The sequence below is a fragment of the Camelus dromedarius genome, chromosome 10, assembly GCF_036321535.1.
Source record: "Camelus dromedarius isolate mCamDro1 chromosome 10, mCamDro1.pat, whole genome shotgun sequence".
In the NCBI taxonomy this organism is placed as follows: Eukaryota; Metazoa; Chordata; class Mammalia; order Artiodactyla; family Camelidae; genus Camelus; species Camelus dromedarius.
In genome coordinates this window covers 75,562,648-75,577,127 of record NC_087445.1, presented here as the reverse complement: position 1 = coordinate 75,577,127, position 14,480 = coordinate 75,562,648, and the positions used below count along the sequence as shown (strand labels likewise).

General features: G+C 50.1%; 1 protein-coding gene across 6 annotated transcripts in view; it reads left to right on the top strand.

Annotated features, from left to right (window-relative positions):
• Positions 1–14,480, top strand: part of TSC1 (TSC complex subunit 1) — a 46,988-nt gene that overhangs the window by 28,265 nt on the left and 4,243 nt on the right. For 5 of the 6 annotated variants that reach the window (XM_064490654.1, XM_031450783.2, XM_031450784.2 and 2 more), the window contains 11 exons: positions 386–501; positions 841–952; positions 1,242–1,360; positions 3,150–3,219; positions 3,652–3,756; positions 4,040–4,598; positions 5,661–5,704; positions 6,317–6,483; positions 7,312–7,494; positions 8,344–8,454; positions 9,180–9,302. In XM_064490654.1, the coding sequence (XP_064346724.1) occupies positions 386–501; positions 841–952; positions 1,242–1,360; positions 3,150–3,219; positions 3,652–3,756; positions 4,040–4,598; positions 5,661–5,704; positions 6,317–6,483; positions 7,312–7,494; positions 8,344–8,454; positions 9,180–9,302 (1,709 nt within the window). The remainder of the gene's footprint in view (positions 1–385; positions 502–840; positions 953–1,241; positions 1,361–3,149; positions 3,220–3,651; positions 3,757–4,039; positions 4,599–5,660; positions 5,705–6,316; positions 6,484–7,311; positions 7,495–8,343; positions 8,455–9,179; positions 9,303–14,480) is intronic. The other variant, XM_031450787.2, reaches the window with a different exon arrangement.

The following is a 14,480-nucleotide window of genomic DNA, read 5'->3' as shown; positions in this document are numbered from 1 at the left end:
TAGGCTCCAGCTCATAAGGGAATCTTTCTACTTTTTCAGACGCCTTTAGTGAGCCTCTGGGCTGTCACACTGACATGGTGTGAATCTGGACAGTTCAGAATTGGATTCATGTAAAAGTCTAGGCTTATCTGTAGGTAGCACCCGCTGAAGTTGACATATAGGTAGTGCTTTTTCAAGTTATCCTGAAGCTTAACTAGACATCAAACCTTGTGGAACTTTATTTCCAAAGAGTGAAAGAACCTTTTCCCCAAGGGCATTAGGAGTCCCCTCAGACTTTCTAAATATAGAGGAGAAAATACTATCACACAGTCTAGAGGACCGTCATTTTTATCTGAATCATCTAGAGCCACACGCTGACCCGCGAGTTCTTCCCCTTCCATCGCAGGGCCTGCTGCTTCCACCCCTTACCCCGCTTCCCGGCTGCCGTCGTTGAACACGCCAGGGCAGCTGCCTCGGACTCTGAGTTCCCCATCCACACGGCTGCTAACTGAGCCGCCACAGGTATGCTGTCAGATAGCGGGCCTGCTTTTTCCCTCTGCCTGCTGCGGCCGCTGACTGTTTGGGTCAGGATTTAGCATATGGTTGGGAAGACCTCACGCTGCTCATTCCAGGAGTTAATTTTAAGAACGCATGATACTTGCAAAGAAAGTTCCTGCTGCCACTTGGGTTTCTCTTAGTTTAGTCTTACAAAATGCAACGTGTCTTTTGATAAATCTTTTAATAAAATGCGTTTTTCTAGCCAAAAAGGCTAAATTTAAGATGGTCATTGGCCCTGGACATGAACCTTGGGAGGCATTGGTGCTCATTCCTCACTGCTGACACGCCTTGTTAACTTCCTAGGCTGCGCTCTGGAGCCCGTCTGTGGTTTGTGGGATGACCACTCCTCCAACTTCTCCTGGAAATGTCCCGCCTGAGTTGTCACACCCTTACAGTAAAGTCTTTGGTACAGCTGGTATGTATGTCTTAGATTTGGCATTGGTTTGGGCCTCCCTTTTGTGATAAGGAGCTGTCTCTTAGATCGCATGGTGAGTTTGAGAGCCACTTGCAGTAGTAAGCCTATGTTTAACACAATACAAACCTCTGGAGCTTTCAGAACATATAAAGTGAACCTAAAAAAAAAAGAAAGACTGATCTGGATCCTCAGAAAGTTAACTCTGGCATCTTTCTTTGCAGTAATAGACTGAAAAAATGGCAGTTTCTAATAGACTAAGTGTGTATGTTCTGCTCTTGTCTCTGGGCAGGTGGAAAAGGAACTCCTCTGGGAACCCCTGCAACCTCCCCTCCTCCAGCCCCACTCTGCCATCCCGATGACTACGTGCACATTTCACTGTCGCAGGCCACAGCCACTGCCCCCAAGAAGGTATGCCCAGGCTGGTCTGCTGCCCCCCTGCCCAGGCACAGTGACTTGCTTGCAGCCCCACTTTGGGAAGCTCATTATGCCAGATATGCCAGAATTTTGACCTAAAATGTAATGGGTTTGAATCAGAACAATTGAAAATAGACTAACCAGTAGCTCTCAGAGTGTGACCTGCTGGCTGGACCCCTGGGGTCCCAAGACCCTTTAAGGGGATGTGCTGGGCCAGAACTGCTTCCGTAGTAATGCTGAGGGGTTGTTTGCCCTCTTCACTGTGTTGGCCTTTGTGCTTGTGGCACAGAAGCAGCGGTGGGTAAAGCAGCCGGCCCCTAGTCCAGATCAGGCTGTCCCACGTTGCGAGTTTCTTCCCTCCAGTTTAACGGAAGAAAGGAAAACAATAGCCAGAAAAAAGCAACTTAAGAGTATTCTATAGAAGGAACGCGTACTTTAACACTGTTTATGATAAAGCAGGAACTGCACGTAAAGTACTTGTACTGTGCACCATTGTGTGGTGGTCGCCTCAGGCGCTTGTGCCGTCATTTGAGTTGAGAGCTGGACCAGTTGCTTTTTTCATGGAGCAAAGAACAACTGACTGACAAGCTGGTTGTTCAGACTAGAGTGTTTGGCAGGCAGTTAGCATCTTAAATGACAAACTGAGTCTGTCGCTTCAGGATAAACAGCTGACAGTATTTGTTGCCAGTGATAAAAGGTGAAATTGGAATATTAAAAAACTGGTATCTGCCACCGAGAGCTTGATAGCTTCCCCAGGTCTTTTTTGATGAGGTGGAAAAGCCTTGTGAAGCTTGCTTAATCATTTGAGGTTTTGATATTATGTAATGAGACACTTCAACACCTGGAAGACCTGTGTAACTTGGCGCACCAGGGCTCTGCGTGCCCGATGTGCGCTGTGACAGAGGCATTCAGGGCGCAGGGAAGGCCAGGGGCCTAGCGCAGAGTAAAGAGTAGCTGCCGTGCGGTTTCAGACTCTGGCCTTGAAGAAGGGCCCCTTGTCGAGTCGTGGTGCCATAGCGCAGATGGCCTTGAAGAAGGGCCCCTTGTCGAGTCATGGTGCCATAGCGCAGATGGTTATTCGCAGTTATTTAAAAAGTCTGCTTACTTTTGATCGCTACTTATCCACGGAACCTAGAGTCTTCTTTGTATACCTTAGGCAGAGTAACACAGTAGAGCGCGGGCAGACACGAGAATCCAGCTTTCTGCCATGAAGCCAGATATTAAAGAGATTGCTAAAATGTACAACAGCTCCACTCTTCTCACTAAATTCATTTTATCCTTGTTTTGGGAAATATAGTTATTTTTCATAAAAATATGTTATTTATGTTTACACGTATTGGGCTTTTTATTTTTAAGTGAATAAATATTCTAAAAATTGTTAATTTCTAACATAGTAACTATCAATAGATATAACCATATAAACAAAAGTTCTTGGGATTCTCAATTGTTTTTAAGAACATAAAGGCATCCTGCTGGCGGAGGGTGCAGCTCAGTGGTAGAGCGCCTGCCTGGCGTGCACAGGGTCCTGGGTTCAATCCCCAGTACCTCCATTAAAAATAATAATAATAAATAAACCTAATTACCTCCCCCGAACAAAAATTAAAAAAATAAAAATAGAAAGTAAAGGCATCCTGAGACAAAATAGTTTGAGAACCACTTGGCTAAGCTTTAAACTCCTTTGTAATATGCCAAGATTTTAGGTGTTTAGGATATTTCTCTTACATTAGAGAACATGTACACGGTTTTCTTCCTTGTGATGTAAATGGTGCCTGTGTTGTTTCAGGAAGAGAGAGCAGATTCTGCAAGGCCCTGTCTGCATAGACAACACCATCTTCCGAACGACAGAGGATTAGGTAAAATCCCCGGGTAACGGTACAACTTGCTTGAATTTGATGGGTTATATGTGGAAACAAGGAAACTCTGGAACACCGCAAAACCCTGAAGCCCAGAGATAATGAAACATGTAATTAAGTCTAGAAACCAACCTAATAATAGCATCAGAAAAAGCTTTTAAGTACCTGTGTTGTGTGCTGTGGTTTCCTCTGCTCTCTGAGATGTTAAGAATGGAGAATTTTATTTTCTGTGGGGTGATTTTCTGGGTACCTTCAGTTAGATTGCTGTGCTGTTTAGCGCTCTGTGGTTGCTCCGGGAGGGAGCCGTTTCCAGCCTTCTCTGTGCGGCAGGAAGGGGCAGTAGGGACCCACCCTGTTACATGAGAGCGGTTTCACAGCGACGAGGGTTACCAGTGTGTTTCTTTGACTTGAGCTGTCTTTGTGTCTTTTTAGAAGAACTATCTGGGAGCAAAGGTTCGGTCACTCTCAGTGATCTCCCAGGGTTTTTAGGTGACCTGGCCTCTGAAGAAGATAGCATTGAGAAGGATAAAGAAGAAGGTAACGCGGGTGGGATCCTGGGCTTGTATGAGACTGCTGCGAGTTGGTAGCGCCCTCATTCTGCCCTGACACTGGGATTTGGTGTCAACCTGCACAGGCTTGCTTGGTGTTTCTTCTTCTGTGGGAGGAAGATGGGAGTGTTTTTCTGGGTCCTGTGCCAGATAAAGGCATGCTACTTTTTATCTGTCCCTCCGGGTAGCACGTGGCAGATGTGGCCCCGCACTGCCTGGCCTTACCGAGGTGACCTGCTTACTCTGGTGTCTCTTTCTCCCTCCCTCCTCAGCGGCAATATCTGAAGAACTGTCTGAGATCACCACGGCCGACGCTGAGCCCCTGGTCCCTCGAGGAGGCTTTGACTCTCCCTTCTACCGGGACAGTCTCCCGGGCTGTCCTCGGAAAGCCCATTCGGCCGCCTCTGGTGCTCAGAGCGCCAGTGTGAACCCCGAGCCTTTAAACTCCTCCCTGGACAAGCCTGGGCCTGACACACCAAAGCAAGCCTTTACTCCCATAGACCTGCCCTGCGGAGGCGCCTCTGAGAGCCCTGCCGGGAGCCGGGAGCGCCAGCCTTCTCTGGAGACCAGCATCCTCACTCCCAGCCCTTGTAAAATTCCACCTCAGAGGGGAGTGGGGTTTGGAAGTGGGCAGCCTCCCCCGTACGATCATCTTTTTGAGGTGGCTTTGCCAAAGACTGCCCATCATTTTGTCAGCAAGAAGACCGAGGAACTACTAAAGAAAGCGAAAGGAAACGCAGAGGAAGACTACACGCCCTCTGCCTCCCCGGTGGAGGTGCTGGACAGACTGATACAGCAGGGGGCAGACGCGCACAGCAAGGAGCTGAGCAGGTAGGCCACTGCGCCCCGGGGGTCCCGTTACTGTGAAGTACGGGAACACCCCTTCACACGCTCACCAGAGGCCCCTGGTTCTCCGTGTTGTCAGAAGCCCCTCCAGCCTGTCGCCTTTTCATATGCAGGATGTGTGTATGCTCTGCATGTGCACGTTAAGGGCGGGTAACTTCTTAGACCACCATTTGAATGAGTGTTTCACCTGTCAGCTGCTCTGTGCCCTGTGCTCTGGGGAAGCGCCAGTGTGTTCGCATTTGCCCTCCGAACACCTGAGGGTGAGACTGTGGTATTCAGATAACACAGGAAGATCGGTCACAGTGTCTCCTCTAGGGACAGACCTGTTGCTGCTCTGTCTTGGGAACAGCTCAGCCGATGCAGGATAAAGCCCTCAGCGCTTCAGTGCGTGCTCAGGGCGGCCTGCCCCGGCTCTCCTCTCGCACGCGTGGGTTGAGGGCCCGTCTGAGACCCTGTTTTCAGCCCGTCCTTTATTACCCTTTTCAAAGGTGATCTTGGGGAGGGGTAAGGGCATCGCTAACCCACAGTGACGCCATCTCCGAACAGGCTGTTAGGGAATGTTAGTTTTAATTTTTCTTCTGTGGAATCCCCTGAGGGGGAGTTTGGCAGATTCTGTATGTAATGTTTCAGATCTCTTTTTGAATGAAGTTTAGTGTAATAAACTCAGGTAAATTGCCTGCTTTTTCCTTAACCTTGGGTGACAGTAGCTTCTCAGCAGGGAGCTGCTCCCCATGTATTCCCACAGAGAGGGCTGAGGACAGCTCTGTGTTTGGTCCCTCCGTTCCCGGGAGCGCTGACCAGGGACGCAGGCTGCGGGTGGGCTCGAGTTAGCCCCCCCCCCCCACGGAGACGTGGGTGTGCTTAGTGGGGGCGTCCGCCGCATCCGTCTGCTGTAAGGCTCCTCCTCTAACCTGGGTGGGCTTCAAGTTTGAGACTTTCTCGTGCCTTCGCGCTTTTGACTACAAGGAAGTGATCTGACGTTAGAAGTCCACATAGGTTTTTCTAGGTAAGATCGGTAACTTTGTTACTCAAAACCTTCCTTCCTAGGTTGTCTTTACCCAGCAAGTCTGTGGACTGGACCCACTTTGGAGGTAAAGTTGCTGCTTCGGCTCTGAATCTGGCCCCGAGGGTCTTGTTTGCTTGTTGCCCTTGAAGGAGGTTCCCTCTAGGAAATACCTCCCTTCCGCTGCTGCTCCAGGCAGGTTATCTGCTTGGCTAAGTAGTATCTCACGTATTGCAAAGTCAGCATTGCCTATTTCTGAAAAGTGGCAAGTACCACGTGCTTGAGAGCCGGCTTGCCAGAAGTGCGCACCTCACTGCAGGCTTCCCTAGAAAAGATCCACGTGAGGCCAGTGGTGCTGGGAGAGCTCGTGGGGGGCAGCATACCAGTGAAGCAAGGAAAGGTGTCTTCAGTGTGTGTATGTATGTGTTTCCAGGTTTGTGGGGGAAGTAAACCAAGCTCTGAAAGCGTCCTCCTGCATTGTACCCCTTTGCGTTCCTTTAAAAGGAAGATAGGTGGTAAACACTGCCCCGTCCCCACTTGCCCAGTGAGTGACTGTGTCTGGGAGCCCAGCGGTCGTTTGCACAGTGAGGGTCTTGTTTCTTGAAGAATTGTTTTTTGAAGCTAACAAACCGTGGGCAGGGGCTTGCTTGAAAGATATGTAAAAGGCCTCTCTGCCACCCTCCCTCTGCTTTAAAATCAGGCTCTCCTCCCTCAGATGAGATCCGCACCCTCCGTAACCAGTTGCTTTTACTGCACAACCAGTTACTGTATGAGCGTTTTAAGAGGCAGCAGCACGCGCTCCGGAACCGGCGGCTGCTCCGCAAGGTGATCCGGGCGGCGGCCCTGGAGGAGCGCAACGCCGCCATGGTGAGCGCCCTGCGCCAGGGCTCTTGGTTCCCTGGATTTGGGTCAGTGTGCTGGGTGGGGAGGAGCGGCAGCTGAGTCGAGGTCAGAGCCCTCGATCTAGCTCTGCGCACTCGGGGCAGGTCCCTCAGTCTCTGGGGGTAACGTGTGAATGGCCAGATCTCTGACTTCCCTGCAGCTCTTGGAAGCTGTGGGGACAAGTGATCTTGTTGTGTGTTTGTTGGCCTGTAATTGGCTAAGATGATAACAGAGTCAAAAGATACTTTTGTTTCTCCAAATGTGAAACCAGCTCTCCCGAAGCAGTTTTATGGCAAAACCTTGTAAGGCAGTGAAGCCAGGCAGACCAGGAGATTGACCTTGGCTCTACCGCTCACTACCTTAGGAAAGCAGTTTAGCCCCTGGGAGCCTCTGCTACCCGTTCTGTAAAGTGGGAGTAATAAGAGCAGCATTTATGTTTAACTGCGGTGGTGAAAAGAAATCACGTTGGCAAGCACTTGCTCAGTGCCGGCGCTGGGCAGGCCTTCAGTGACCTGGGTCAGTACCACGCCCTTACTTCGGTGCTGGTGGTTAGGACTTTTGAAAGTATCGAGTGCAGATTGATCCCTGAGAAAAGTTCTATAAGCAACTTCTGATCCATTTGCTAATGTGGAATTTGGAAACCCTTGACCAAAAGCCAAGCTAGACAGCTGTGAGCTGTCAGACTCTGGGCCTGTGTCATGGCTTCAGGGTAGCTTGTGACTGTGGGTGAAGTGCCTGCAGCATGCGTTGAACTTGAGCGTCACTGCCCATGCTGGAAGGCAGCTAAGTGATGGCATCTTTGGTCTCTGCTAGAAAGACCAGTTGAAGTTACAAGAGAAAGACATCCAGATCTGGAAGGTTAGTCTGCAGAAAGAACAAGCCAGGTACAGTCAGCTTCAGGAGCAGCGAGACACCGTGGTCACCCAGCTCCACAGCCAGATCAGACAGCTTCAGCATGACCGAGAAGAATTCTACAACCAGAGCCAGGAGCTGCAGGTACGAGCGGCAGCACTCAGCACAGTCAGCCAGGAGAGGGCGTGCAGGCGCCCTCTGTCTGAAATCATGGCAGGTAGACTTCACGGCAGGTGCATTTTATTTAGGGCAGAGGGTCCCCAGCTTTCTTGGTTCATAGTTCTCTTAGCATTTCACAGCCAAAAGAAACACCTCGCCGTTCTTACTTAGTAGATCCAAACAATTTAGAATTTACATCCTAACAACTTAGTGCTGTTTGAAAATAATACAGGTACATCTTCTCAATTTTCAATTTCATTTTTAAATGTCCAAAATTACTTTCCAGTGCTTTCTGTGTACCTGTTGGGCACTGCAGAGCGTCTCAGGCCTTGGAATCAGATGAGACATTGATGCGCCCATTTCCTGTTTCACACTGGTTTTCTCGTGGTGATGTTTATCACAGCAACCACCTCAGGCCCAGCTTTGCGAAGATAATCTGTATTCCACAGGGACATGGGACACCTGATACCGAAACAGCTTCCTCCAGCTAGTAGTTCACACGATCACCAACAGGTGTCGCTGTGTTTCCCTCAAAATTTAATAACAGCCCCGCAGCACCCCTGTGAGTTGCTGTGTAGCCCTGGGGCTCTTTGGCTCACAGTTTGGGAGCTGCATATCTAAGGGGTTTTTTGGTTTTGGTTTTTGTTAGTCAGGAACTCAGAAATTAAGTATAACTTACTTTTTAAAACTAAGAAGTTAGTTTTAAGCCTGGTGGCCCGAGGACAGAGCAGCTGAGGGTGCGGCTTTCCCCTTTCCCTGTGGGCCGGTGGCCACATGCACTCGTGGCCTGGCCTGATGGCGCCCTGTCATGTGACAGCATGTCTCTTTGTGTAGACAAAGCTGGTGGACTGCAGGAACATGATTGCGGAGCTGCGCGTGGAGCTGAAGAAGGCCAACAGTAAGGTGTGCCACACCGAGCTGCTGCTCAGCCAGGTTTCGCAGAAGGTAAGAGGCGGGCGGGCCGGGCCTGCGCCCTCCTCCGGGTGGGCACGTGTGTTACCTGGGTGTCTGTGTCAGGGGCTCCCAGCGGGGACTGATGCTGCTCTCCTTCCCCAGGGGACGTTCGGCAATATCTGGAGACATTTTTGGTTGACATTTTTGATGCACTGATGTGGAGCGGGTGGGGCGAGGGTGCTCCTAAACACCGTGTGATGCACAGATGGCCCCGCAGCAGGCAGCTGTCCAGCCCGAGCCCTGCCCTGGGTGTGTCCTGGGAACTCTTTTTTAATACGTTGTTTACATAACTGTGAAGAGTTCGTTTGAGCTGTGTTGTTCCCGTCTTTGGGATCGATTGCACTCTTTATAAATCACTTCTCGAGACCCAGAGGTTTTCCATGGGGCTTCGTCCCTGGACCTGGCATCCCGGCGGTGGTGGTTGTATACATACCCGTCTTCTCCAGGCTCACTGGCCGGTTTTGACGTGGAGCATTTGCACTCCCTCCCCTTGGCTTAGGGACAGTTTTAAAGTGCATTTCTGTCCACTTTTGTTGCCCTTGGTTGCCTTCCTCCCCACCAGCCATTGTGGTGTGGCCTTTGAAACCAGGGGAGTTGTTCATACTGCCCTCCCCCTGAAATAGCGTGCTCCTTGCTGGCTCCCCGTTTAATGTCCAGGGCTTTCTAGCTTTGTGCTGTCAGCCCTTTGACCTTGCCCATTTGTGTGTCTTGGTCAGCTCTCAAATAGTGAGTCGGTCCAGCAGCAGATGGAGTTCTTGAACAGGCAGCTGCTGGTTCTTGGGGAGGTCAACGAGCTGTATTTGGAACAGCTGCAGAACAAGCATTCGGACACCACAAAGGTATGTGGGCTCGGGGAGCCACACCCCACCTGGGATGCTCCTAGGACCTAGGCAGTATGTCTGTGGCACACCAAAGAGAATGGCTTTGTGAGTTGTGTCCTGAAAGATGGCGTGGCAGCTTAGTGTCTGTTCCCACCTCTCCTTGGTCTGGCAGCACAGGCACTGCACAGCTGCCACGTGAGCTTGTTTCCCTGGGCGGGCTGCTTCGGAATTAAATCAGGCACGTGTGAAAGCATCTGATAGTACTGGGTGCAGAGTGGGTGATGGAAGTGTTCTCCATCTCTTACCCAAGCCCCCCTTAAAGACAGACAGACAGACAGACAACAGGAAAGGATGGGGAGCCAATTCAGTCTAACATACAGCTCTCAGGGCTGTGGGTATATACTGCTGGACATGCTTTTTTTTTTTTTTAACATTTTTTTATTGAGTTATAGTCATTTTACAGTGTTGTGTCAAATTCCAGTGTAGAGCACAATTTTTCAGTTATACATGAACATAGACGTATTCATTGTCACATTTTTTTTCGCTATGAGCTACCACAAGATCCTGCATTTATTTCCCTGTGCTATGCAGTACAATCTTGTTTATCTGCTCTGCATTTTAAAATCCCAGTCTGTCCCTTCCCACCCCCCACCCCCCTGGCAACCCCAAGCTTGTATTCTGTGTCTATGAGTCTGTTTCTGTTTTGTATTTATGTTTGTTTGTTTTAGATTCCACATATGAGCGATCTCATATGGTATTTTTCTCTCTCTTTCTGGCTTCCTTCACTTAGAATGACCTTCTCCAGGAGCATCCATGTTGCTGCAAATGGCGTTATGTTGTTGGTTTTTGTTGCTGAATGGTATTCCATCTTATAAATATACCACAGCTTCTTTATTCAGTCATCTGTCGATGGACATTTGGGCTGTTTCCATGTCTTGGCTATTGTAAATAGTGCTGCTGTGAACATTGGGGTGCAGGTGTCATTTTGAAGTAGGGTTCCTTCTGGATATATGCCCAGGAGCAGGATTCCTGGGTCATATGGTAAGTCTATTCCTAGTCTTTTGAGGAATCTCCATACTGTTTTCCACAGTGGCTTTCCTTGCTTCCCTCTCCCACTCTTAATGATTTAGATGTCTTCTTTTACAATTTTATTTATTACAATTTTGTTTATTCTTTTTGTAATTCATGGCAGTTATCTCCTTTCCAGTTATGAGTTTCTCATTTTTGTAGCATCCTGCTGCTTTTCTATTTAGAGTAGACCTGACAGTTTTTCTTTTAGCATGGGTTTAGTGTTGCTAAACTCTTTTTAGTTTTTGCTTGTCTGTGAAGTTCTTTATCTCTCCTTCTAAAGGGTAGCCTTGCTTTATAAAGTATCCTAGGCTGCATCTTTTTTTCATTCAGGACTTTGAATATATCTTGCCACTCCCTTCTGGCCTGTAGTGTTTGTGTAGAGAAATCAGCTGAAAGCCTTATGGGGGTTCCCTTTTAACTCACTCTTTGTTTTTCTCTTGCTGCCTTTAGGATCATTTCTTTATCCTTGACTCTGGCCATCTTGATTATGATATGTCTTGGTGTGGGTCTGTTTGGGTTCTTCCTGTTTGGGACTCTCTGAGCCTCCCGTACTTGGGTATCTGATTCCTTCTTTAGGTTTGGGAAGTTTTCAGTCATGATTTCTTCAAATACCTTTTCAATCCCCTTTGTTCTTTCTTCCCCTTCTGGAACCCCCATTATGCGTAGATTGGCACGCTTCATATTATCCCATAGGTCCCTTATATTGTTTTCATTGGTTTTTATTTGTTTTTCTCTCAGCTGTTCTGATTGGGTGCTTTCTGTTGTCCTGTCTAATAGGTCACTTATTCGTTTCTCTGCATTATCTAGCCTGCTTTGCACAGCCTTTAGGTCAGATCTCATCTCAGCAAATGAGTTTACTAATTCTACTTGGTTCTTCTTTATAGCTTCTATTTCAGTTTTGACACATTTTATATCTCTAAACACTATTTCTTTTAGTTCCTTCAGTACTTTGATCACTCCTTTTTTGAAATCTTGATCTAGTAGGCCATCAATGTCTATTTCCTTGATCGTGCTTTCAGGGGATTTCTCTTGATCTTTTAATTGGGAGTGGTTCCTCTGCTTCTTCATATTGCTCATATCTCTCTGGCACTGTGGCTTAAGGAGTATCAGTTATCTAGTTCTCCTGGAGATGGAGTGCTCTTAATGATTTCATGGAGAGGTCTTTGTGTCTTCGCTCTGTTTCACGAACTCAGCTTGCTGTTTCCAGAGGCCCTTTGTTGGCACCCTTGTCTGTGCTGCTCCCAGTGGCTGTCGGCTAGCAGATCGCACCTCTTCCCAACACTGGGTCAGGTGCTGAGCTCTTACCCAGTGGGCTGGCGGGTCACTCCCCCTCTGGATGCCGCAGTCAGGTGCTGCGCTCGGGCGAGGCAGGTGGGTGGATTGCGCCCCCTCCCAGCACCGTGGTCAGGTGCTATGTTCCTGCCAGGAAGGCGGGTGGCCACCCACCCTCTCCTGGCCCCGGTCGCTCCACTGCTCTGTACAGCTGGCCACTCCACCTCGGGTCGGCGCTCCGAAGGCGGGCTCGGGGACGACCCCGGAACCGCCCCACCCCTGCTCCATGCCAAATCCCAGCTCCTTGTTTGTCTTGGCGGCACGAGTTCTCTGAGGTGCCAGGGCAGAAAGATCCTATCTGCCTTGGGCTGTAAACAAGTCTCAGTCCTGCCCAGGAGGTTGCGGAGCCCCTGGGTGCGGATTCAGGTCTCGGCCCCGCCCCTGCCCAGGCGCTGCACACAGGAGGAGATGGCGGCTGTGGCTGTGCCCTGCCTCTCTTCTCGGGAGAAGCGCCGGTGATGGCGCCGCGGGTCTGAGGAGACAGAGGCTACAGCGCCCCTCCCCTCAGGGCACACCAGCCGTATTGCTCTGCTTTTTTCGCAGTTTATGGGGGACCGAGGTTGTTCTGCTCCGTATCCCCTCCCAGCCATGGCGTGCAGCCCCTGTCATCCCCTGGGGCTGCCTCAGTGCAGCCAACCCTGTCCTCCGCCTGGCTCGGGTGGCCTGTCCCAGCCCCAGCTGCCAGCTCGTGTCTTGGGCTGGGTGTTGTGGGGACCCTTTGTGCCCGTTTAACTCAGTTCTGTCGGTCAAGGGGTGCTTGGGGCAGATCTGAGCCTCAGAGGCTCTCGCTCTGTCCCGCTGGCCTGTCCGTTGGAGACGGGGAGACCCAGTGAACAAGTGCCAGTCCTCCTTTGCCGCTCCCTCCCTGCAGGACCAGTCCCGCACTGTTTTGCTTTTTCTTCTTTCTTTTTCCCTTTTCTCCTACCAGAGTTTTGGCGTCTTTGTCTTTTGAAGAGGGCGATGTTCTGTTGGAGTTCGGCAGGTGCTCTGGTTGGCTGAGTGGGTCCATAGATGTGAGTTTTGGTGTATTTATGGGAGAGGGTGAGCTACAAGCATCCTTCTACTCCGCCATCTTGCTTCTCTCCTGTACATGTTTTTTTTTCTTCGAAGCGTTAATGTAACTTCAGGAGATGGTGGTTCAGTCCTGGCAACAAGGCTGGCAGGGGGATGGTCTTACATTAATTAGTGCCTCACCAGTGGTGTGGAGGCAGAAGTTTTATGTCAGTTTATGAATAGCCTCGGGTAACAGTGAATGAGGTGGGAATGGAGTTTTAAGAGTAGCTGCTTAGATGCTTCCTGTCACTAACTTTTCCATCACTCACAGGCTTTCTTTTTAGGATTTCTTGAGCTTGTGCTTTGTAAAGCTTTTTTTCTCTTGGCCAAATGTAGGAGTCAGTCTTAGAACCAGAGGGATGTAATTTCCATCATAGTTACTTGTTATTTCCCAGCTTCTCTCACCTCTGGGGTTCCGGCTCTCTTTAGAAGCGTGTAAATGTGGGGCTTTCTCTAGAAATCAGCTCTCACTAACTTCGGAAGTTTAATGGCTTCAGAAAAAGAAAGAAGGGAAAACAGGCCTCAGGGACTCTAGAACCTCTGAGAAAGCCTGCTTACGTGCACTGCACATACCTCCCGAGAGAGGCATGGACGGGCCGGCCTGAGCACTTGTCCCCCTGGGACCTCTGACAAGCCACCTGCCCTCTCGGGCCTGGTTCCATAGTTCATAAAATGCGCACAGTGATACTGACAGCAACAGTTAGAAGGCCTCCACTTGTAAGCGGCAACAAAAAAAGACTTCACTGGCTTCACCGTAAAGAGTTTCATTATTTCACTCGACAAGAAGTCCTGAGGCAGGTGGGTTCCAGGCTGGCCAAATCAGCAGTTCATGGACAGCACCAAGGAGCCCGGTTCTTTCCACTCCTCCGCATGGCCCCACCTGTTGTGTCGACCTTGTCTTTGGGCTGCCCGGGCTCCTGGTTGCAAAGCATGTGCCACAGTTAAAGCTGTCACCGCTGGGTGTCGTGTTGCCCTGTGGAAGAGGAGAGCATCGCTTCCTGCAGGTCTCCCTCATCAAGGAAACCTTTCCCGGGAACTCTACCAGACCTGCCGCCCTTGTTACTGGCCAGGAGTATGTCGTGTGCCGCCCCGAGCCCAGCCGTTGCCTTGAACCTGTCGGGATCTGCCTCCGGCCCTGGAGCTGGGCCTGCTCTTGTCCAGCCAGGCTGGGGAGGAGGAGTGGCGTCCACATTAGGCGGGGAGGGCGGGGAGGGCTGGAAGTTGTTGGGCGTAGCACCTCTCACAGTGGCTGTGAGGGGTAGTGAAAGTGCGCAGATACTTTGATTCTCCCTGGATGACTATCATTTACAACAAAGGTCCAGTTTGTTCACCTAGTCTATGCTGTAGTCTGGAGCCATCAGGCGTAGCTGGCAGCCACATTGTCTGGTCTCAGTTCTGAGCTTAGACCTGTCCTCTTCTGCCCAAGGAAGTGTTGGGCTCGCTGGTCGTCTTCGAGGCAGGGGTGCCTTCGTGGACTCTCATTTCCATGCTCCTTACGGTTTATTATCTTAAAAAGAAAAAACATATTGTGAAGTTTACGTTGCATATGTTTTCCCAAATAAAAAAGCACGCAACACACCTGCAGCACGTGCTTGTTAGGAGAGTACCCCCTCCCCCTTCCCTGAGCGCTAGTGTCTGCTCGCTCTGGGTCCTGAGCTGCTTCCTCCGTCAGCAGCAGGCCGTCGTCCTGCAGGACTGGCAGGCCTCGTCGGGGTACCTGGTCTGCAGGTGCTGCTTTGT